Source organism: Miniopterus natalensis, chromosome 19 (genome assembly GCF_054644295.1).
Source record: "Miniopterus natalensis isolate mMinNat1 chromosome 19, mMinNat1.hap1, whole genome shotgun sequence".
NCBI lineage: Eukaryota > Metazoa > Chordata > Mammalia > Chiroptera > Miniopteridae > Miniopterus > Miniopterus natalensis.
Genome location: NC_142099.1, coordinates 8,847,849 through 8,870,275, shown reverse-complemented (window position 1 = coordinate 8,870,275; position 22,427 = coordinate 8,847,849). Strand labels below are relative to the sequence as shown.

The window sequence follows — 22,427 nt, the reverse complement described above, 5'->3', positions numbered from 1 at the left end:
CTTTTACTCTGTAGCAAAGGGGAGCTATTGAAAGTGTGTTTCTTTGTTTGTTTGGCAGAATTGTCTGGTTGGATTTTCCTGGGAAGCTAATTTCTTTGTTGCGTATTGCGAACTAGTTGTAAGATGAGGGAGACAAGGCCAGCTACAAGGTTTTTGCAGTTTTCTGCATGAGTCATGATGGAGGCCTGAGTTAGGGCGTTTAACATACAGACAGAGGAGAGAGACATGAAGGAACCAGATTCTTGCCGGAGCAGCCGCTGTAGCAGCAGCACCCTCCCAGGTGCGAGAGATGCGCACGGAGTTCAAGCCTCTCAGGAGCTTGTCTGTGACGGTGGAGCTCGGCAGAGGTGAGCGGAAAATAGGAACATGACCAGCTATCACACAAGGGAAATCAGGCGAGGTCCCCTAGAAGACATACAACTAAAGAGATCCGGACACTTGCAAGAGGGAAAGAGAATATCTCATTTGGAACAACGGGAAAAAGGCTTGGGGGATGAAAGGAGAGGAAGGGCCCCTGCCTGCCAAGAACTTGGGCTCTAGTTTAGTAAACAACTGTAGATAAGAAATAGTAGCCATAAAAGGCAGCATGTGTTGGGGATCCATCCGATTTATGGTTCTGGCAAGAAATACCTTGGGAACTAACAGGCTGGAGCGACCACTGCAGGCAGAGGGCAGCCACAGGTCATTCGGAAAAGGCTGGATTTAAGCAGGTCCTTAGAGACCTGGTATGATTTCAATAGGCAGAGAAGCGAGGGAAGGCCGTTCTAGTCGGGAGAAATGAAATTACAAAGATACAGAGGCAGGGGTGTGCAGGCTGTATTTAGGGAACAATTAAAGGGCTGTTAACCTGGAATGGAGATTCCAAACTACCTCTCCAGGCTGCCACCCATAGTACCGGTGTGGCCCCAAGTACAAGAATCTGCTCACCATTTCAGTGAAGTCATGGGTCAGCCCCAGGCACCACAATTTTAGGCAAATGCACTGTCTCCATTATTGCTGTGTAAGAAACCACCACACAATTTTGGAGCCATAGAGACGCAAACATTTATTTTTATTCACAAGCCTACACATCTGCTGGCAAGAGCTTGATGGTCTAGGATGACCTTGGCTTGGAGCCCCCTCATATCCCTCTAGGAGGGAAGCCTGGGCATGTTCTCATGGTGTCAGGGGTCCAAAAGAATTAGGGGAATCACATCAGTACTTTTTTTTTTTTAATATGTCTATTGATTTCAGAGAGAGGAAGGGAGAGGGAGAGAGACACTAATGATGAGTCATTGATCGGCTGCCTCCTGCACGCCCCCCCATTGGGGATCGAGCCTGCAACCCGGGCATGTGCCCCGACTGGGAATTGAACCAGGATCTCCCGGGTCATTGGTCGATGCTCAACTGCTGAGCCACGCCGGCTGGGCCGTACCAATACTTTTTAAAGCTCTATCTGCATCATGACTGCTAAAATCTCACAGATCAAAGCAAGTCACATGGCCAAGTCCAAATGCAAGAGATGGATTAACAGACTCCATCCCTTTAGTGAAGGGAACTGCAAAAGGAGCGATAAAAAACTGGGGCCATCGATTCAATCAGTCTGCCAAGTGCACTGAAAAGAGAATTATTTTAGAAATCAGCATTGACCACAGAGATAATCGTTGCCAATAATACAGAGCACCCTGTATTCCTGAAATACATACAACCAAGTAAATACTATGCAACTTCTCATTCCTGGCTGCTGCTTTTTTTTTTTTTTAATTTGTTTCCATTTTAGTGGCTCTATTTCTGCCAGAATTTAACATTCACAGGGTGATGTCATTTCCTTTTTGGAGGGAAAAAGCAGCTTTCTGTTGTCAAGAAAAAATGAGAAAGAAAAAAATAGAGCCGGGGGGGGGGAGAGAGAGGGAGAGAAAAAGAGACTTATTCTACCACCTTGGGAATCGGTGCAATGCAATTGTATCAGTTGAAAGGAATGTAAAATGTATTCTTGCTTGAGATGGCGGGAGAGAGCCAGTTTTGGACAAAGCAACATAGGAATGTACTAAAGAAAAAAAATCCTGTTGCAGTCCTGGAAGATTATGAAAAGAGGGTTTTTTCAGGTGTGACATGCTCAAACATTAATTCCACAGAATCACAGAAATTACACCTATTGCGCCCTCCTGTCCTAAGAATTCAGGCCCAAGAAATATTTAAACAGAGTCCTTTTACATGTGCAGTTTTATAGAACAACTCACATCACTATACTGATAACCCCATTTTGCAGGCGAGAAAACTGAGGCTCAGAGGAACCAACTAACCTACCCACGACTGCATGGCTAGGAAACGGCTGCTTCTTACTTTGATTCCGTGTTTTCTATTGTACCTTCCAACTTGCCATTCATAACTTTCAGAGAAGGCAGAGTGTGTGTCAGCTGGAAGCTGATCATGATTTTGCTCCTTCTCCTACCTGAACTTTTAACAACTCAGGTCAAATGCATGGCTATCCCGAGGCGTGGGACTTGCCAAGGGCATGGGCTGAGTCTCGCGTCTACACGTGTGGCACACCAAGCAGTGATGCCACAGGGAGAGATCAAATGATCTCAGTCAACTCCCTCAAAGAACAGAGGGAGAAACCAAGGCCTCACATGGGCCCAGTTGTGACTTGGGCCCCGTGACCAAGAACAGTGCCCACCCAGGTCCCTTACTTCCCACTGGCCCAGGCTCAGCAGGAGCTGATGATCAGTGAACCAGGGCTGAAGAGCTTTTCGAGGGGGATGGCAACTCCTCTCTGTGGGGGGAAACCTGGACTAGATTCCCACAGGCAGGGCACAGGGATGGGGCGGGCGAGCAGGAGGCGGGGGAGGGACGGCTTCCTAGGCCAACCGCTATTTTCAAATACTCCCTCGGGAAGGGCTATTCCTTAAATTTCCTATCAGGGATTAGCTGACAACCAGCGCTGATAGAAAATAAAAAAGGCTGGGGGCTCAGAATAGGCCCTGGAGAGAGGGAGGAGGGAAGCTGCTCCACCTGGGCTCTGGGTCCCTCCTACCCACTTAGATACAGGTGCCCATTCCTGGCTCCCTGGGCCCATGAAGCAGCTCAGGCGCCTCCGACTCTACTAAAGAGGCACCTTTTAACTCATTTCAAGCCACCTCTTTACCCTCTCCAAGCCCCTGCCCCAGTGTTCTGGCTGTTTAACTTCCGCCCGCTGCAATCTGCCTTGGCTCCAAGTGTCCAGGGTCACAGCGGGACACTGCTCAGCTCTCTCTAGACCTGGTCTTTCTGCGACACCCGGCATCACAGGCCATGGGCAAACCTGCTTCGAATTCTTTGCTTCCTCCTACAATTCCACGGTCTCCCCAGGAGTTTCCCTCACCCCTTTGGAAGTTCCTTCCCAGCCTCCTTCTCACCTGATGGTCGCCTCCAGCCCAGTCCTGACGTAGTCTCCGGGGTTCTGTCGCCAGCCGCTCTTGATACCTCTGGTGGGGTTCGCCACTCCCTCCTCTGTGCTGCGGCTGAGAGCTTCTATACTCTTACTTACCATATGTCATAAAAGGAGTTATTTACACACCTCCCCTTCCTATAAGATCATGAATTTCATGAGGGCAGGGCCCCGTTCTTATATTATTCAAGAAATACTGAACGAATGCCCAAAATATTCAGGCCCTGCGGCTGGCGTAGTGGTCGAGAACATTTACAGACTTCGTAACCAGATCTGGGTTCAATTCTTGAGCAAAATACTTAAATTCTTTAAGTCTCCATTTCCTCATCTACAAGAATGGGAGCTAGAAGAGTAGAAACTTCCCTGTCGGGCACACTTAGGAGTTGTTAGCTCATCAATGAACAGAACATGTCAGGTAAGTTGGGAACCATAAAAATACTCCTATATATCTCTCAAACTTTTTATCTGCACCTCAACCACGTGCATATAAACTCATTCACCCAACTCTCGGCACAAGCCCAGGTCTTTCCTTTGAGTGTGTGTCCGTTGTCTGGGGTTTCCTATCACATTTTTGCAGAAACCAAACCTATAATGTCTTGTCTACAACTGTCAGTCTTGATTTCTTTAAAATGGAGTACACATTTGTGAAGCCAATGGAATACAGAATCCTTCCATGTTTTTGTGATTTTTCTCCCCCCTGGACCTTTTATAGTTGTTTTGACTGAAATTGATAGCATTTTTTTAAAAAGCAACTTGCCCCTATTGAGTCTTTCTGGAGAATTCACTGTACTTTTATCAGCATCTCTCTCTTTGGCACTCACATTTCATTGGTTTATCTACTATTCAATGAATTTATGTAGTCACAGTAACCAGTACTGTGGACAAAAATAGGTTGGAGAAAGAACAGGACAGAGAAGACTCTTTAATTTATACTGAGAGACTGTGCCAGCAATTTTGTGTGTTAAATATTTTTTTAATTGATTTTTAGAGAGAGCAGAGGGGAGAGGGAGAGAAACATTGATGTGAGAGTGAACTTCTATTGGTTGCCTCTTGCACGCCCCCTACTGGGGATCGAGCCTGAAACTGGGGCATGGTCCTGATGGAATCAACCGCCCACCTTTCGGTGGGTGGGATGACACCCAACCAACAGCCACACCAGCCAGCGCTGTGCCGGCATTTTGACGTCAGCACGATCCTCCCAGACAGCATGAATGATGGGCCCTTTCCCACAGCAGAGTGTTAACTGTGCATTTATAAACCGCCAGTACCTTCACCATCCTGGAACAGAGCCAGTTCCTGGGCAAGGTTAGTAACCAGGACACAGACCTCAAAATGTGAGGTGGTCCCTGCCCAGAACACAAATGAGGCTCACAGGATAGTCCAGCGGGGAGGCCAGCCAAGGCCGAGTGCTACTCCAGGGGCCAGCAGGAAGTTGGGGCTCCCCGAGCTCCCTGCTGTCTAGGTCCCTGAAGCCAGCAGCCAGGGGAACAGCACTGTTTTTATGTTGCAGGGGCCAGGACCTGGACTGGTTTGGTTCCAGACTAGGTCGTGAGTCAGAAAAGCCACTCTGTTCCAGTCACGATATGGTCGCAGAGCTTTGGTGTCGGTTTCCTGATCCACAGAGAGGAACAACATTGAACTTCTCTTTCCGGCCAGGAGACCTGTAAGGTCATGAGAATTCACCCAAAGACCAACAGGTCCGGCCCTCACCTTCCCGCGCGGTGGGGATCTCAATATTGATCCTGTGAAATCCATTTCTGCTTTTATCTTTAGTGAAAATCTGCGATGCTGTCATAGGACTCAGAGATCGGAAGGTTTAGCTAAAGCTGCAACCGGAATTCAACTCTAATCCCTCACGCAGGAGATAAAGATAACAGAGGCCGACATCATGTTCCTCACACAACTTCCATTTAAATTAAACTTCCTTTAATGAAATAAAAAACAAATGGTGCATTGCATAATATCTGTGGTCACAGTATAAAACAATACAATTAGTTCATATAACATTAGATATAGACAAAAATACACAAGACCCTTCGTTTGTCTATGGAAAGTTCGGCAGATCCTATGTGCGACGCTAAAAAGAAAGTCAACTCTCTTCCTCTAGTGATGTGAACACAATGGTTATCACTGAGAATTTGGTCAAAAGTGACAGAGAACTTACCCAAAAGCCCAGTTCCCTTCTTCCTCTGTTGTCATCGGTGAAGCTAAAAAAAAAAAAAAAGTCTTCTGAAAGTAGCAAGTTGTGTAGTATTGCTTACTATTCCTGCCACGAAGGCTCAGTCTTTGGCTCACAGATGCCAGTGACAAAATCATGGCTGCGGGCAGTCTGCAAAGCGAGAGGCAAGAGCCACCAGGGAAGACAGACGAGAGTCTGGGTGGGAGGGGCCTCCTTCCCCGGGATCTCGGGGAAAGCCACTCGGAGAGGAGGGGAGAAAAGACACAAATAAATACATTTCTAAATTAAGGTTTAAATCCAGTTGGTGAGTCAGAGTTCCACCGTCCCATGAAAAATCTGAAAAGTTGTTAAAAAGTCAGAGTTTGCATTTTTTTTTTTTTTTTTAAGTGTAAAGTGTATGTAAACATCATAAAGTAAACAATTGAAAGTAATTTTGAGGCTCCTTTCTGAACATAGCTTAGGCCCTTTCTGGGGATAACGTTTAGGATTTGGAAAAAAAAAAAACCCAAACAATTTATAAAGTTTCTTTTTGTTCAGAAGTGCAACGTCGTCCGTGTGAATCGTGGCCAAGTCCTTCCTCCGTTCATCTGCGCCCGTGCTTATGGCAGGAACCTTTTCCAGCGCACCACTTTGTGGGGCTCTATTTGGTACAACGTAAGAGTGTATCCCGCACTTTCAAAGGGACACACATTCCTGGCAAGCTCACGTCCCTGGGAGGAACGAGGTCCTTGGTACAACACCCTGGGATTTTCCCCTTTGGACCAGCCCCCAGTCACTGGCAGTGTGGCCAGCCCAAGGGACCGAGGGTGGTGCTGGGACCAATGCCTCAACAACCCCAGCCTCGAACCACACAGCAGTTTGAAAGGACAAGGTATCGTGTGAGCACACGTCGCCCCGACGGCTACCGAGTGCCTGGTGTGACCCACCTATGGTTTCACATACACCTGGGGCCACCCGGTCACGTCCCAAGCTAAGTACCATTTCCCCGTACCAAGAAAGGCCTGCGCTACAACAATCCTGAATCTTCTAGTAAGTGTGAGCACTGCCAGGGCTCAAGGGCACTGGCTGCACCCAACACAGCACCTGGTCATGGGTTCGCTCTTTAATTCCGGTTTGAACGATCACCTGTGACCCACGTCCTCTGAAATAGCAGTTAGGAAACGACACGTGGAAAATACCCAACTCTAGTGCGACCGAGGCCTCTGCCTCTTCCCCTCGCCACTCACGCTCTGCCGGGGCAGCCCCGCGGCCCGTCTTCCCGCATTTCGTCTGTGCCTGGAACTCATCTGTGCTGCCACCGTCAGTGAAGAATCTCGCTCCTATCACATGAGCGCTCCCCTCAAAAAGGACACGCTGAGTGGGGAGCTGCCTCCTGGGGGTGACTCGGTGATGAGTGCGGAAGGGATCGTGGGCAGCAGAGTGAGGGACGTGGAGGGGAAGGAAGCTGTGAGCCTGTCCGGCCCACTGTGACAAAGAGCCGTACATGAATGGCCGTCATTTCTATTACTTTATTGCTCAGAAGAAACGCGTGGGTTTTTTTTTCCCCCCTTGAGAAAACAGAGGAGTGTTAGGTCCTCCAGAGCCACAACAGTGGCACAGAGGAGTACGATGTGGGGCGGGTCACCCGCGAGCCTCAGCGCCGTGCCGGGGGCCAGGCGTTCCAGGGAGCGGAAGATCCCTTTTGGTCCATTTGTCCTATTGCTGGTATGTGCAGTCGGGCCGAAGAGACTGCTCTCAGATCTACTTTGTAGGCTGTTCACATGGCAGGACATTGCTGGGTTTCCTTCATGTTCCCAATAGGAAAGCAGACATCCCCACAAGTCTACCCTTTCTCGCTAGCCCCTTGCAGGGGGATCTTACAAAGACCTGCAGGACTGAAAGGGCAGAGAAAATGCACGGTTCTTCCAGGCAGTTTCCGATCCCGTGAAGTCAGCCAGTCTCCAAGCAGCAAGTGTCCTTCACGTGAAGGAGACCAAGCCACCTATGAAGGACGTGGGGCATCCCTGGGTGCCCCAGCCGTCCCTTGGTGTCCAAGGCCTTTGCCTCCTGCAAAGGACAGGGCTGGGGAACGGAGGTGCTTCTTCCGCCTGACACACCCCTGGCCCCACTGACCCTCCCGGCCCCAGCTGCAGAAACCTAACCCCCAGGATCCACCTTCCGCTCTCCCTGGGACCCCTCGAGGCCCAGTGGCCTCGGCCCTAGCGCAGTGAGTATCTGTTCCTTCCCTTGTCCCCAACCGCCTCTTCCTTGCAGAGCTTCTTACTGCCCTGGACGGAGGTGGCTGTGTATTTTTCTTCATAGTCATTCTTAAGGCTAAGGTGGCGTGATAAGGTGCTTGGTGGAGAGCCCAATTCTAGATTCCAGGGCTGGCATTCCAGCACGCTCACGGAAAGCAAAGGGCAAAGAAACGGAGAGGGGGCAGGGGAGCGAAAAACCAAAATACGCGTTTGGGCTCGCTAAGAAGTTACATACCGCAAGTTTAGGTTTCCAATGTGGTCTAAACCCCTGAAAATAGGGGATGGGCAGGGTAGGAAAAGCCAAAATTCGCCTTCGGCACAGGTCTGTGTTGCCTCTGGGCCGGCGTGGGGGGCAGCACCTGGCGGCTCCCCGGACCCCGGCCTCCAGCCCCGAAGCGGGCTCTCACCCAGGACAAAGAACTCCGAACGCCGTCACCCCATCCTCACCGCAACCCCCCGGAACAAAAGCTATAAACGCACACGAGTCAGAGATCTATAAACCGGTAGAAGAAAAAATTAGACAGAGGTTAACCATTAAAAAGCCGCAGTTGGGAAAAGACACACTCGATTGTCCTCAGAAAGTGCCGTGGGAAGAAAAGCTGTGCTGGTCAGCGTGTCCGCGCTCAGAACTGGACATGCAGAGGAGAGAGCGCCAAGTCCCACCTGAGATTAGAGAGGACTGGGTTTTAGTGGAACACACGTCACATCTAAACATCACCGTCCTCTTCTTGCCCAAATCGCTCCTAGACGTCCGTCCCCGTCACCGCCTCGGCAGGACGCCCGCCTAGTCCATCTCCATGGACATGAGCCGGCGGCGCTCACGCCTGGTCTCCTGGACCTCCTTCTTACAGCACCAGTGGGAGCTGCAGTACCCGATGAGGCAGGACAGGAGCCCGATGACGGTGGACAGGCCAACGCCGATCAGCAGCGGGTACTTGAAGGCGTTCAGCACTGGGAGGGGGAGAGCAGACGGAAGCCGGGTTAGTGATGCCCGCGAGGTGGTCGCAGGGAAGACCACCACCTCCTCTCTCCCCTGGGCGATCGGATCCCCTCCGTCCTGTCTCCAGCACCTAGCACAGGGCTTCGGACAGGAGCAGCTCAGCCTGACGTGTCCAAAAAGTGAGCAAATGTTTCCCCACCCAGTGTTGTGGCAGGGGAAAGAAAACAGAAAAATGATTTCATGCGATGTCTTTGAATGTCAATTTGCTTTTTAGGGTTTTGGCAGGAGATGGGTTTTTAAAAGTCAGTATAAGGGCACCACACACCCCACAGCAGATGCCTCCTTAAAAAAACAACACTGTACGTAAATCAATTCTACGCATTGAATGACTGAAGTGTGCTAGGGGAGCTATTTTAAGTAACACTGTAGTAAAATTATCTAGCAAAGTGAAGAGTCTCTCCCCCACTTGTTTGCTAAGTCTGGGTTTTCATAGGGAGCCACTTCAAGGAAAGAATTTCTAAGATGCAAATACGGTGCAAGTGTCAGGAATGCACAAACCTTGTTTAGGTCCCACCCCCTTCCCCCAGAAGTACGTACCAACACTCCTTGGCTGGATGCTGGCACCGTGGGAGGTGCCGAACATTTCATATGGCTGCATTTTCACAACCGCCCTAGGAGAGGCTGTTATCCCATTTTACAAGAGAGGGCATAAAGGATCAGGAGGGCTGAGTCATCTGTGGAAGAGCTGGGGAGCAGAGGGGGTCCAATTCCAGACTCCCCCAAACTGACTATCACCAGGGAAACATACTCAAAAGTCTCCTCCTAAGGCTCAGAGGCACCTGGCTTTAAACTCTCTCCACGGTATTTTTTTTTCAATTAATATTTACTCTCAAACTTTTTGCAGAGAAGATGTTTCTTGTTAACCAAGGAACCACTGTCCCCACTCTGGGATGCTCAGGGAACAGGGTGGGAGCGGGGCCATCTGACCACCTAGTTAGGCTGACCCTGGTGGTCAGTGTGAACCAAAAAGGCCGAGAGCTGCCGTCCCATCTTGGGATTGCATGAAGGACCCCCTCCATGCCAGTGACACCAGGAGGAGCCTCCCTTTTCCAAGAACCAAAATCAAGAAGACAAGAGTGGCAGAAATCCATTCACGGTCTTTCCCAGAGACCTGAACCTGCTCTCTCAGTTCTGTTCTCTGCCTCTGCCTGGCACAGTGAGTTTGTATAGAATTTATAGAAAGTATGAAAAATCTTTCCAGTAAGTCTTAAAAATCATTTCTCAATGGTGCCTCCAGCACACGAGACCGAAGCTGGGCAAACAGCAAGGGCTGCTTGTGTTCTTCCTGGCACAGGCCCCAGCCAGGCCTAAAGGAAACCAGGCTGTGTTCTGGCATTTTCCTGAAGTGGGGGGAACTTGGCCTGCGTCAGCCACGGTACAGCAGAGAGAAGACAGTCCCTCAACACCAGTATTATCGGCACGTCACTCTTACCATCCATCTTCACAGTTATAAAGATGGGCCTGGAGTCGATCTCTGCCTCCTTCTGCCAGGAACCTGTTGGTGACTTCACCCAGGGGGTCACGGAACAATAGTAGTTGCCGAAGTCCTGGTCCTCGGAGCCGTGCACTTGCAGCAAGAATTCCAATGTGCTCACGCGCTCCAGGCTGAGGTCGCTCTTCCAGTCCCTACGGGCTGTGTTCACAATCCCCTTCCGGTCCAGGGACGACAGGAGGACGGGAGCCTTGTCCAGGCCGAAGGAGTGCACCACAAACCAGGACACATCGAAGGCCATGTCATCTACGGATCACCAAGCCAAAACCCTGGGGTCAGTGCAACGGGCAGAAATAACACGTAGGGCTGACACACGTGTCACCTGACACCAGGCCAGCACTGCTCTCTACCTGTATCCTCACGGTACCTTCACACCAAGCCCACGATGAAGGTGATATCACCTTCCATACCCTATGGCGGGACCAAATACCCGTGAGGTCACACAGCCAGGAGGTAGTCCAGCCCCGTGGTCCCTCCTCTTAACCACGTCGCTGCCATCACCCAGCCTAAGAAGCACAGGAAGAGTCAGATCCCCAACTGTCTCCTACAGAGAACACGGGACGGAAAGCTGGTACGTGGTGACACTGCACCCAGTCTCCCAAAGAAAGCAGGGTCCTCTGACATTTCGGGCAGAAGCACCCAAGACTAGAAGGACACAACCGTCATAAGGAACGAAAGGTACATCCAGTGAATCGTACAGAATTTAGAGCCATAAACAGTTGCGCTTTTACTGTTCGCTGTGGATTTCCACCCCCTGCAGAAGTGTTTAAGTTCAGAACCAGAGGAAAAAATGTCAAGCTGAGAAAATTGAACACAGTTTAACAGTCCCAGAGAGCAATGCTGCTGAATCGTAAAATATGCTGCGAAATTAAGGTTCTAACAGCCTCAAGTAAATTAATACGGGCATTAGAGAAGGAAGGCTTTGGCACAAGTGGTGATTCTCACAGAATGTGAAAAGAGAGCGTCCACTGTGAGCCCCTGACCTCTTCTTTTGACTGTTACCAACTGGCACCCGCTGTGTCAGGTCTGAGGTTCATCCAGCGGGCAAGAAGGGACAGCAACACCACAAACACTATTTCATCTTAAATGCACTTGACAAGACTTTCTATGTAAATGTTCAATAACACAATTTTGGTTAGACACTCATTTAGTAAAAATATACACAATAACCTCAAAAAGCACATCATGAGGCAGATAAATTATATTCAGATGCTTGTAAGAATTTCTATAAAACTACCCAAATGGTAATTCCTTTTCAACTCACGGTCAACACGTTAAGGGCCGTGGAAAATCTCAGCTCTACCTACAGGATGACAGGTCTCTACTCTGATCCTCTAAATACGTCAGTCTCCCCATTGGCCCGCTGTGGCACCTGAGCATAAAATTTGATTGCTCCAAATGCACAGGTCGTCTCTTGCATGACCAACTCCCCGGAGGCAGAAGGAGTGTCATCAACGTCCTCACGCCCTCTCGGGGCCACAGCAGAGGGGCACAGGCATCACAGTCCTGTACGGAAATTCTAGCTCAGTGCTGCTGCCGCTTGCAGGTGCTGGGGGTTTACTAAAAGCAAAAAGCCACACTGTGTACCGGTGACTTGTGCCCAGGCTTTAACCCCAGTCCTGCTGTGGCTTACAGTGCGTTGGTCGGCTATAGGGCCAGGCTACCCGGGCTGGACTCCCGGCACCAGCACTTACTGGCCATGGGACAGGGGTGAGTCGCTCAAATTCACTGTGACTTAGTTTCCTCATCTGTATGATGAAAACAGCATCACCATGGTTAGGACAGTTATCTCTATAAAAGGCTTAGAACAGCCCCTGAAACGTAATAAATGCTCAATAGAGGTCAGTTGCCACGAACACTATCCTATCTCCACAGTTCCACATACAGCTCTACAGACAGGTGCAGCTAACAGGAGGGGCATTACCGCCCGTAGCAGAGGCTCTTGGTGCCCCGTCCTGACCAGCTGGTGTGCTGAGCCCCCAGCTGCTGCAGGTGTTGGCTGCTTAAGCTCTCAGGCCTGGACCGTCCTCCAGAGGACTGGCCCTAGGCGACAGCAGCCACCTCCTGGACATTAAGGAACACTCTCACCCTCCAGCATTCAGCCTGTGGACAATGACTGACCAATAAGGGGATATAAGAGCCCAGCCGTTTCCCTCGAGGGGCTCACACCCTGGGGTGCAACCGGCTCTCCAGAGCTCCCCGTGGGGAGTTAAGACTTGTTTTGAATTCACATCTTAGCCTGGCTTCCTTCCCTGCTCCATCCCTCGCTCCCTCATGGTTTTCTCCTGAGAGCACGCCTTCAATTAATCACTCGCATGCTAGTCTCAGGTTTGGGTTCTAGAGAACCTGACCTAAGACATCACCTCTCAATGGCCACCATTGGCCCCCGCCCCGACTCTACTTTGGCACAGGTGTAGCTTGACGCTCGGCCCACTTAAGAACATGTCCTTCCCAAAGGAGAATTCCTTCACAGCCCATAGGAGGTGTGAGGGAAAACTAAATTAAAGCCTGCTTTTAATTATTCAGAATCTCCCACCCACACAGTCCAAGAGGGCAAAGTTCTGGAAAATTGTGATCTGCAAGATAACAGCTACCTACAGCTTCTGCAATTACTCTGGAGGAAAAGACTTGTTAGAGTAAGGGCACAACCGGTGACCCATTAATTTGCTGAGAAAGAGCATTTACATGATTTATTTTTGTGTATGTCATAAATGAGCTTTAAGGGTAAAAACGGTATTATCTTACCAACTTTTAGAAAAGGATTTCCCTCCCCTTTCCCTGGCAGTCTTTTCCCACTCTGACCTTCATTTTCACTGGTGAATCCTACTCTGTGTTCTCCGTGCTCTGCACCTCGGGCACAGATACAGTCATGTGCAGTGTAAGGACGTTTTGGCCAGCGACAGACCACACATACGACGGCGGTCCCGTAAGATCATAACGGAGCTGAAAACGTCCCATCACCGAGTGACGTCACAGTCCCGTTACTCACCTGCTTGTGGTGACGCTGGTGGACCCGACCCACTGTGCCGCCAGCTGTGTGACACCCCAGCCCACACAATTACAGCAGCAGGCTGTGCCATCCAGGTCTGTGCGGAGTGCACCCTGTGATGTCTGCCCAGTGACGAAATTGCCCCACGACGCACTTCTCAGAACATGTCCCCGTGGTTAAGCGACATGTGACTCTAGTGGCAGCTCATCAGGACCCAGGCTCCTCATTCCTTCCCCGAGGACAGAGCTAACCACCTCTGATGGCCTGGATGGTTTTCTGTCTTTTCCTTTTCTTACATTGTCCACAAACTCTTCCTTTTCTACCTCTAAAGCTCAACCTCGTTTGGGCTCCCTAAGAGAGCCAGTTTTGGTATCAACCAACTAGTCCAGGGGTGTGAAAGCTATCGCCTGCAGGCCAGATCCCGCCCACCTCTCGTTTCTGTGAACAAAGTTCCACTGGAACACGGCCACACCCACTTGTTACAGTCTGTTTTCATACAACAGAAGTGAGTAGTTGCTGCGCAGACCACCTGGCCCACAGAGCCAAAAATGCTTCCTACCTGGGTCCTTCACAGAAAATACTCGCCAACTCTGAACTGGTTGCTACCTGAACCTTCAACTGGGGGTCCCGCAGGAGCCAGACCTCGAGGGCGGCCATCCAAAGCCTCTGCTCCTCGACACCAGTTCTGCCCAGTCCCCACTCATGGCATTCACACTGGTTTCACTGCAGGCCACCCTCCCTTTGCTTACAACCCCTTTTAATACAGAACGAACACCTGCTCCCAGTTTCCACCCCAGGGCTGCACGTCCAGTGATCTCTGCACAGAATTTTTGTAAAACCTGTACAAATTTGGCTGTTTTCAAGGTATAAAAATGGCTTGTGAGAGGCCATGGCTCTGCTTGTGATGGGATGGGCCGTGCAAAGATGCCCAAGGTCAAAGCATGCAGAGGAGAGAGGGGCAGCCCCCAGGCAATGAGTCAAATTCTCCACGAGCTCTATAGGAGGCAGGGGTGGGTACAGTCCTGCTCAACAGCAGAGACACCTAAGTGCATTTACATTCAATGTTCTCTTGAAAAGTGAGAGAGGGACATCAACTGTCGCTAAGTGGGCCAAGCAGAAAGGGCGCAAGACTAACGGCCCACAGCTCTTTGTCCTCCTGTTGGCAAGGCTAGTATTTTCTGCAAAGAAAAAATTTACAAAGATTTTTCTAAGAATTCAATCTACACTAGCACCCCCTGGTCACCTGCAACTTGTTGGCTCTTTTCTGTATTTCTTCATATCATTAATTGCTATCTGATACTATACAATGATTTCTTTCTTGTCTGTCTCCTTAACTAGGTTGCTAGTGCCACGAGGGCAGACTTTGAATATTTTATTCACTCCTCTACTCCCAACATCTTGAACAGCACCTGTACACAGAAGGAGCTCAGTAAATACCTGAACAATTAAGTGAATGAAAGATGAAGGTGAGGAGCTTGACTCTGCCAGTGGGTTTCAAACCAGCTTGAATAGCCCTGTAAGCGGCCCACTGATCGCCTTGACAACCCAGATTAAATATCTGGATGTGTTTCCAATTCATCTGACAGCCAGATGCATCCATTCAACAAATATTTATTAAACACCTGCTGAGAACAAAATCCTGAGCTGAGCAGTTTGGGGATAAACAGACAACCCCATCCTTGACTTCCACGTCTGTGAAACACAATGGGGATGGCACAAGAACATTTACAAAAAGCCATACGGGTAAGGAGGAAGGTGGGGAGAAGTACCTGGATCCAGGGCTGCTCCTTCGACAGTGACGATACAGAACAATTTGATCAGATCTCCCCGGATGACTGACGGTGTGTCTGAATACACGGAGGCATTAAATATAGGACCTAGAAGAAAGTGATCATCATTACTCTCCTTCACACTTTTAAGTTCCATTCTTGACTCTCTATAGCCATCTAAATGAGTCTCCCTTTCCTTGGAACTGGGCTAGAAATTCACAAAATATAAGGTGTACTAAGGCCGCTTCTCTTCTATTGAGAGAGACCGAGCATAGGCACATCCAAATGAACTTCGTTTTTTTTAAATTGTCACCCAAGGATATGTTTATTGATTTTAGAGAGCAGAAGGGAGAGGGAGAGAGGGAAGGGGAGACAGAGAGAGAAGCATCAATCTGTTGACTTCCATACATGACCCGATAGGGATCAAACCTGAAACCCAGGTATGTGCCCTGACCCAGAATCAAACCGGCAACCTTTTGGTGCACAGGATGACACTCAACCAATTGAGCCACTCCGGCAAAAGTATTTTTTTTTTTTTTTAAACATCTAAAAGAAATGACTATGGAAGAGTAAAAGATCATGCAACCCAATAAGGCAAAGAATTAAAAAGTCTCTGTTTTCATTTCAGCATGAGTAGTAGGGTCAGTCCATCAGATTGCTTCCCTAACACCAAGTACATGAGTAACCTGTGTTTTGCTGGGAGAAAGGTGAAGGAAACCTAGGGAGGTGAGGCAGCCCTGGGTGAGGCCTGGCTGCGAGTCCAGGTGAACCAGGAGGGTACTTAACTCTGGGGACAGAGAACAAAAGAGCAGTCCCAGGAAACAGGGTAAGGAATGAAAGCACAGAAGACAAGGAAACTTGACCTACTACTAGATACCATGTCCCTCAATGAATTCAGCTCTCAGCCGTGTTCCTCAGCTCCTCACCACCCTGGATCTGCTCTGCTCAGAGCAGTGAGGTTGGAAAGGATTAAGCCAGTTGCTCTGAGTTGCCTTGGTGGTGATGACTGGGGGATTTCATGCCACATATGGCCATCTGCGGGTACAGGTGAGCAGTGGGGATGGCATTTTTTTTCTCTCTGACTAGAAATTCCATGGTCATACAATAGAGCTATACTACATGGTAATACAATAGAGCTAAGTGCCCAGGCCCCTTCTAAGAGAACACAAGATGATAAACCGTAAAGAGGTTCTCGTAATGGATTTGAGTTTTTATTTACTTAATTTGAACCAGCAAGGGAAGACCAAATTTGGACAACTTTCCCTTTCTTTTCCTTATATTGCCGAAGAAAACCCCAAATGCCTTCTAGGTCACCAGTTACGGTTCTCATTTCCCCTAGGAGCCGTGGCCAGGGGAACAACAGGGCATTTGTGCTCGGGCTCACCACACAGACGGGAATGGGAAAGGCTTCATTGTGAACCACTCACACAGCGGGTCTCCTGCTAATGAAACCAGCCACTCACTGTTAATGTGGGTCATTACCCCAGGCTCAGAAATATTTTTATTACGGTCCATTTCTGTGGTGATGCTGTTTTTGTGAGGGGATTTATCTGGTTAACTTCAAGATGACAGATTACGGCGCAGAGAACTTAAGTGAACAACCAGAGTCACTCGGTGTCCCCCGATTCCTAGTCTGCAGAGAGTACACGGACCACTTGGCTTTTAAGTACAAACATTGACACAAACCATCTTCCAACTCCAGCCCCTAAAGAAAGGCTGTTAACAGCAGCATTTTTGTGAAAGCGAAAATTGCAGACCATCTGCACGTCTACCAATAGAGTGACGGTCAACCAAATTCTAGTCGGTTTAGTCATTAAAGTTGGTGTTTACCTAGAATTTGTGATAGCAGGGAAAATGCTTATCTTATAATGTGAAATAGGGGGAAAGCAGGTCATAAAATTGTATATACAGTCTGATCTCAAAGTCATGAAGCCAACATACAGGAGAAAATGTCAGAAAAATAAAGACTACAAAGTAAGTTTATAGGTGATTCTCTTTTCCTTCTTTCTACTGCACTGTATTTTTAAATTTTCTCTATTAAGAAGAAAAACTTTATTATCCTTTTAACACCATCATATTCAAGTCATATTTTTCCCCGACAGTAAAAGTCGTGACTCAGTAGAGCCCCAAGAGGCAAACGCCCTGGGATCTGGGGACAGCAAGGTGGACACCAGCAGGGGCCTCCTTGCTGCATGTGTCTGACAGTGTGCTGCTGATTTTAAGAAGCGACAGCTCTTCAGTATCAAGCCAATACTTGCTGGGAGCTACTCAGGGCTACGGCATTGTGCGGGACGCTGGACTTGACGGCAGCTTCTCTTACACTGTGAACTTGGCCATGACAACTCCAAGGATTAAAATAAAAATCTTAGGCAGTCTATTCATCCTGGAAATTACAGTGATTTTTTTTTTTTTTCTGTTCTGCTGAGACTTAAAGAATTGAGAAATAAATTCAATAGCCATGCCTTACTCAGAAATACAAAAGATTTTATGTCTCCTCTCTTCCTCATCAAATAAGAAATGTAAAATAAGATGGAATAAGCTCCTACAGACAGTAAAACAGATACACAAATACAAGAGGGGAAAAGCACACATAATCATCCGAATCCTAATAGATACAGAAAAAGCATTTGCAAACACCCAACACCTCTTCGTGATAAAAAACACACAACAAACTAGGAATGAAAGGAAACTTCCTCAACTCAAAAAGGGCATCTATGCCCTGGCCGGCTTTGGCTCAGTGGTTAGAGCATCGGCCCGTGGACTGAAGGGTCCCAGGTTTGATTCCAGCCAAGGACACATACCTCGGATGCAGGCTCCATCCTTGGCCCTGGCCACGTGCAGGAGGCAACCAGTCGATGTGTCTCTCACACCAATGTTTCTCTCTCCCTCCCCCTTCTACTGTCTCTGAAAAGCAATGGAAAAAATATCTTCAAGTGAGGATTTAAAAAAAAAATACACGTGGGTAGGGTAGTCAAATCAAGTACAGGACTCCCAGTTAAACTTGAATCAGATTAACAGTGTTGTTCATCTGAAATTCAAGTTGAATGAACTGGGCACCCTGCATTTAATCTGGTGACCCCACCTACAAAGCACAGGACAGGCCCCTACAGCAAAGCAGAATCGAGGTCCAAAGGTGCAGAGTGTGGAGGGTGAGAACCCTGCCACAGAGCAGGGGTTCTGGAACCCTGGCACCACAATCACCAGGAGGGCGCTAAGGCTCAGACTGTCGTGCCCCCCTCAGGGAGTGTGGTTCAGTAGGGCTGGGGTGGACCCACTGTTTGCATTCCCATCAAGTTCCCAAGTGAAGCTGTTGTCGGTCATAGACCACGTAGGAGAACCACTGTCCTAGGCTGAAAAAAGGCTGCATAGGCCAGTTCAAATTAAACACTTTCAAAAATGGGTCAACTGTATGGCATATGAACCGTATCTCAACAAGCTGTTAAAGAAAAATAAAGCCATTGGGTCAAAGCCCTAGGGTCTCCTCTAGCTCAATGTATGACCCCACAGGGTTCCCTGCTCACCTGAGGTTTGGAAGTCTATCTCAATAGGGTTGGAGAGACTGGTTGCTGCTTCTCGCCACAGGCTGCCCCTGACAGGAGACCAGGCTGTCACCACACAGCGGTACAGCCCTGCATCCGACACCTGAGTCTGGTACATTCGATAGCGAAATTCATCTTCCTGCACCTTCTCCAACACAACGCCATCCACCCGCGAGGCATCCGTCCAGTTCTCCAGCCTCACCACAGAGTCCTGGTCCAGGGAGATGATGTACTTGGTTCCGTTGGGACTGGAGAGGTCCCCAACAGGCTTCTCCGCCGTGATGAGGACAGAGTAGCGCGGTGACTTAATATTCTTGGAAGACACTTTGCAAGTCATCTCAAATGTATTTCCCGCAGCAAAGAAAGGCTTCGGCTGCCTCGCCTTCACCACCAGCACGGAATCTGCAACGAAGCAGCAGACGCGGGTGATTTCCAGCGGGATCAGTTAAAACGGGCGGGTATCTGAGATAACGACGTCAAGGAAATAGAGAAGTTTATTTGCAAACTGCTGCACAACAGCGCTTCAGACGATGTGGAAACCCGGAAAGCCACGCTGGAGGAAGGAGAACAGCCTGAAGTGACTTATCAGGTGTGAGGGAAGCAGGAACTGATGGGGGAAAACCTGTTTTTAAGGCTTTTCAGGTCCTTGAGAAGTTTTACTCAGAGCAGGAGACTGGGTAGCCACTGATTCCCCCTTCCGACCCCCCCCCAGGATGTGGGGAGAGCTCACACTTAGGGACCTGGGCAAGACCAGCTCTAGGCGACACCAGGCGCCTCTCCTCCCCGAGGTTCTGCTGGGTGCAGGGGAAGGACCCGTGGCCTAACCAGCCTTCCCGGAAGAGCAGAGCAAGAGAGAAGTGTATTCTCTCTGTGTAATCCCAGGATGGTAATATTACAGAACAGACTTTTACTAAAGTGATGGGAGCACCCACTCACAGATCTAGTCACTTCCACGGAAACACTGTTTGAACATTTTGAGCAAGTGTCCGTGTCTACACTAACTTTAGGTTTTAAGTGTGTTACTCCCTGCATTTCTGTCCAAAAAAAAAATAATAATCCCTAAGCAGATACAAATTAGGCAATTTTATGGATAGATTTGTTCTTACCATAGATCTTTGCAACCTCAGCATACGACTTTTGTTCTTTCCTTATTAAGTTAAGAACTTCCACCTTTTCACTTAAAGAAAGCATATAACGGCTTCTCTCGGGCACATCCACACTGCCGGTACCCCTACTCTTGCACGTTGGGGCCATCATTAAGTAAAGGAGGGTGACCCCAACACAAGCACTGGGACACCACAACGGCCCACCTGATCACCAAGAGGGCTACGCAGTGATCATTTTAGAGCGTAGGAAAGTAACAAGACTAAGGAAATGCGGAACGATGCCCAGGGAGTGTAGAGAGCCCACCTGACATGAAAGATTGCAGATCTCATCTAAAACGAGGCCAGCCAACATCTTTACATGTTTTCTCCAACCACATTCAGCTCCGCAGACGCGGAGAGGGAGGCGGGAGCGGGCTGGCTTTGTACCGCAGTGTCGTTCAGCCAGAGTACAGAGCACACGGGGAGCAGGGCAAGGGAGCGAAGGGTGTGCAGGGAGTGACTGTGGCTCACGGGGAACTTGGGCTAGGAAACAGCCCGGGGAGGCCTCGCTTACCTGACCTCCCACTCCTGGACGTATCTAAGAATGAAGAGGGTGCTATTAGAAACGACACAGGCCCTGGCCAGGTGGCTCGGTTGTTTAGAGTGTTGTTCTGTTCACCAAAGGGTTGGGGGTTTGATCCCCAGTCAGGGCGCATACAGGAGGCAACAGATGGATGTTTCTTTCTCTCTCTCTCAAAATTAATAAAACCATATCCTCGCCAGCCAGCATGGCTCAGTGGTTGAGCATCGACCTAGGATCCAGGAGTTCGAGGTTTGATTCCCGGTCAGGGCACATGCCTGGATTGCGGGCTCGGTCCCCAGCGTGGGGCGTGCAGGAGGCAGCCGATCAGTGACTCTCTCATCATTGACGTTTCTATCTTTCTCTCTTCCTCTCCCTTCCTCTCTCTGAAATCAATAAAGACATATTTTTTAAAAAATAAATTATAAAAATAAAGACATATCCTCAGGTGAAGATTAAAAAAAGAAAAAGAGATCGTTTCCCTTGTGTTCTGGTCACTTCTCCCTAGAAACAATCTCTCTGAGTGGGAGACTGGCAATTCAGGAGCAAACGCAACGGCCTGTGGTCCCCACTCACTCGGCGGCACCTCCATGTGCCTGCATCCAGCAGGAACTCGTGGACACGAACAAATCCCGAAGGCCTGTATGAAGTCTGGCTTAAGACCACCCAGCGGAGCAAGTGTCAGCGGCTGACCCCATGCACACCCCGAGTGCCTCCGAGATGAGGACCTGCCGCCAACCAAGCCCAGCTCCCTCACTAGGACCCACCCCTGTCCCGCATCAGCATCCTAAAGGGCTGCGCGCCGCAGAAAGAGGCAGTGGTCGCTTGAGCATATGTTGCGTGGATTCCTAGCATAAACAGAAACCTGCAGGGTGACTACGCATCTGAAAACATATAGTGGGGTGACTTCGGCCAAAACAAAACAAGAATAAAGAACAGGAACAAAGCTCCTACCTTCTGATGCCCAAAATATGTGGACAGGTTTAGAGAAGACATCCTTGCTCTTCACCCAGCTGCTGTTCCGCTGTCTGGTCCAGGCGGACACGACGCAGTAGTAGTTGCCCCTGTCCTCCTCTGTAGTCCTTTGGATTCGGAAGCTGAACGTGTCCGCGCGCTCCTTAGAGAAAATAAAGTCTCCGTCCTGGGCCCGCTGCTTGCTCCTCTCTCCGTACTTCAGCGTCCAGTCCCCGTCCATGACCGCCAGGAGCTCGCTGGCCACCACGTCGTCACTGCGCCGGTACATCCTGTAGTACCAGGACACCGCGACGCGGACGCTCGCCTCGGCGCTCCTCATGCCCACGACCCGGCACTCCAGCTCGGTGAGGTCGTCTGAGAACTCGGGGACCTTCGAGGCATTCAGGTGCACCTGGTAGTCTGGTTCTGAACCAAAGGGAGAGGAACCAGGGTTAAAAAACCAGACAGCAGCACACCAAGCATTAGCCAAAGGAACGAGACGAGCCCTCCTCTTGTCCCGACCACTAAATGCTCACCCTACCAACTACAGTGACGGAAATGGAAGTTCTTGCGTGGGATGGGAAGGGTCCTGTGAAAGCTATGATCACAAAACTTGTACAATTCTGTCCCTCCTCTGCCCCCAAGGACACTTCAGAAGGCCAGAAGCCAAATGTCCCCTATTCAGAGCCTTGAGTTTTCCATAGGGTTGGGGTCTGCAGTCAGTTTCCCCAGGAGATTAGACTCTTCTGAGAAAGATCAAAGAAGCTGGGTGCCCACGCTCTGCCCAGATTCCTCCTGGAATGCCAAGCAGTGCCCACAGACCCCACTGGAAAACCTATCCCAAAGGACATTCTAGCACTGAGACCGACCGACCCCACCAGGGCTGGGGCTCCTGCCATCCTTGGCTTTGGCTCAAATGCAAGGCCCTCAGGTCATCATTCCCCTGTGGTCTCACCCTCACTTTACCAGTCCTCTGACTTTCTCCACTGAATCTGTTCCACAGTCAATAAACACCCCATAATCAAACTCCCCAAATGACATTCTTTTCACTGCCGCGCAATTGTCAACCTTGAAGATCCTGGCTCACGTAGGGCCCCCACTTCCCTGCCAGGCATGGATCTGACAGGGAGTGGGAGGAAAGCCAGCACTCTCCTAGCGTCCTCATGGCCACTGCCACGGTCCTATATTATTTTTCAT

The 22,427-nt window shown here is 49.5% G+C and overlaps 1 protein-coding gene across 1 annotated transcript in view; it reads right to left on the bottom strand.

Moving 5' to 3' along the window:
* Positions 1–5,315: 5,315 nt before the first annotated feature.
* The window catches only part of PTGFRN (prostaglandin F2 receptor inhibitor), a 52,411-nt gene continuing 35,299 nt past the window's right edge, over positions 5,316–22,427 (bottom strand). The window contains exons 5-9 of the mRNA XM_087828028.1: positions 21,231–21,656; positions 18,594–19,013; positions 15,073–15,180; positions 10,255–10,560; positions 5,316–8,773 (exon numbers count right to left, since the gene is read on the bottom strand). Of these exons, the coding sequence (XP_087684154.1) occupies positions 8,607–8,773; positions 10,255–10,560; positions 15,073–15,180; positions 18,594–19,013; positions 21,231–21,656 (1,427 nt within the window). The 3' untranslated portion in view covers positions 5,316–8,606. The remainder of the gene's footprint in view (positions 8,774–10,254; positions 10,561–15,072; positions 15,181–18,593; positions 19,014–21,230; positions 21,657–22,427) is intronic.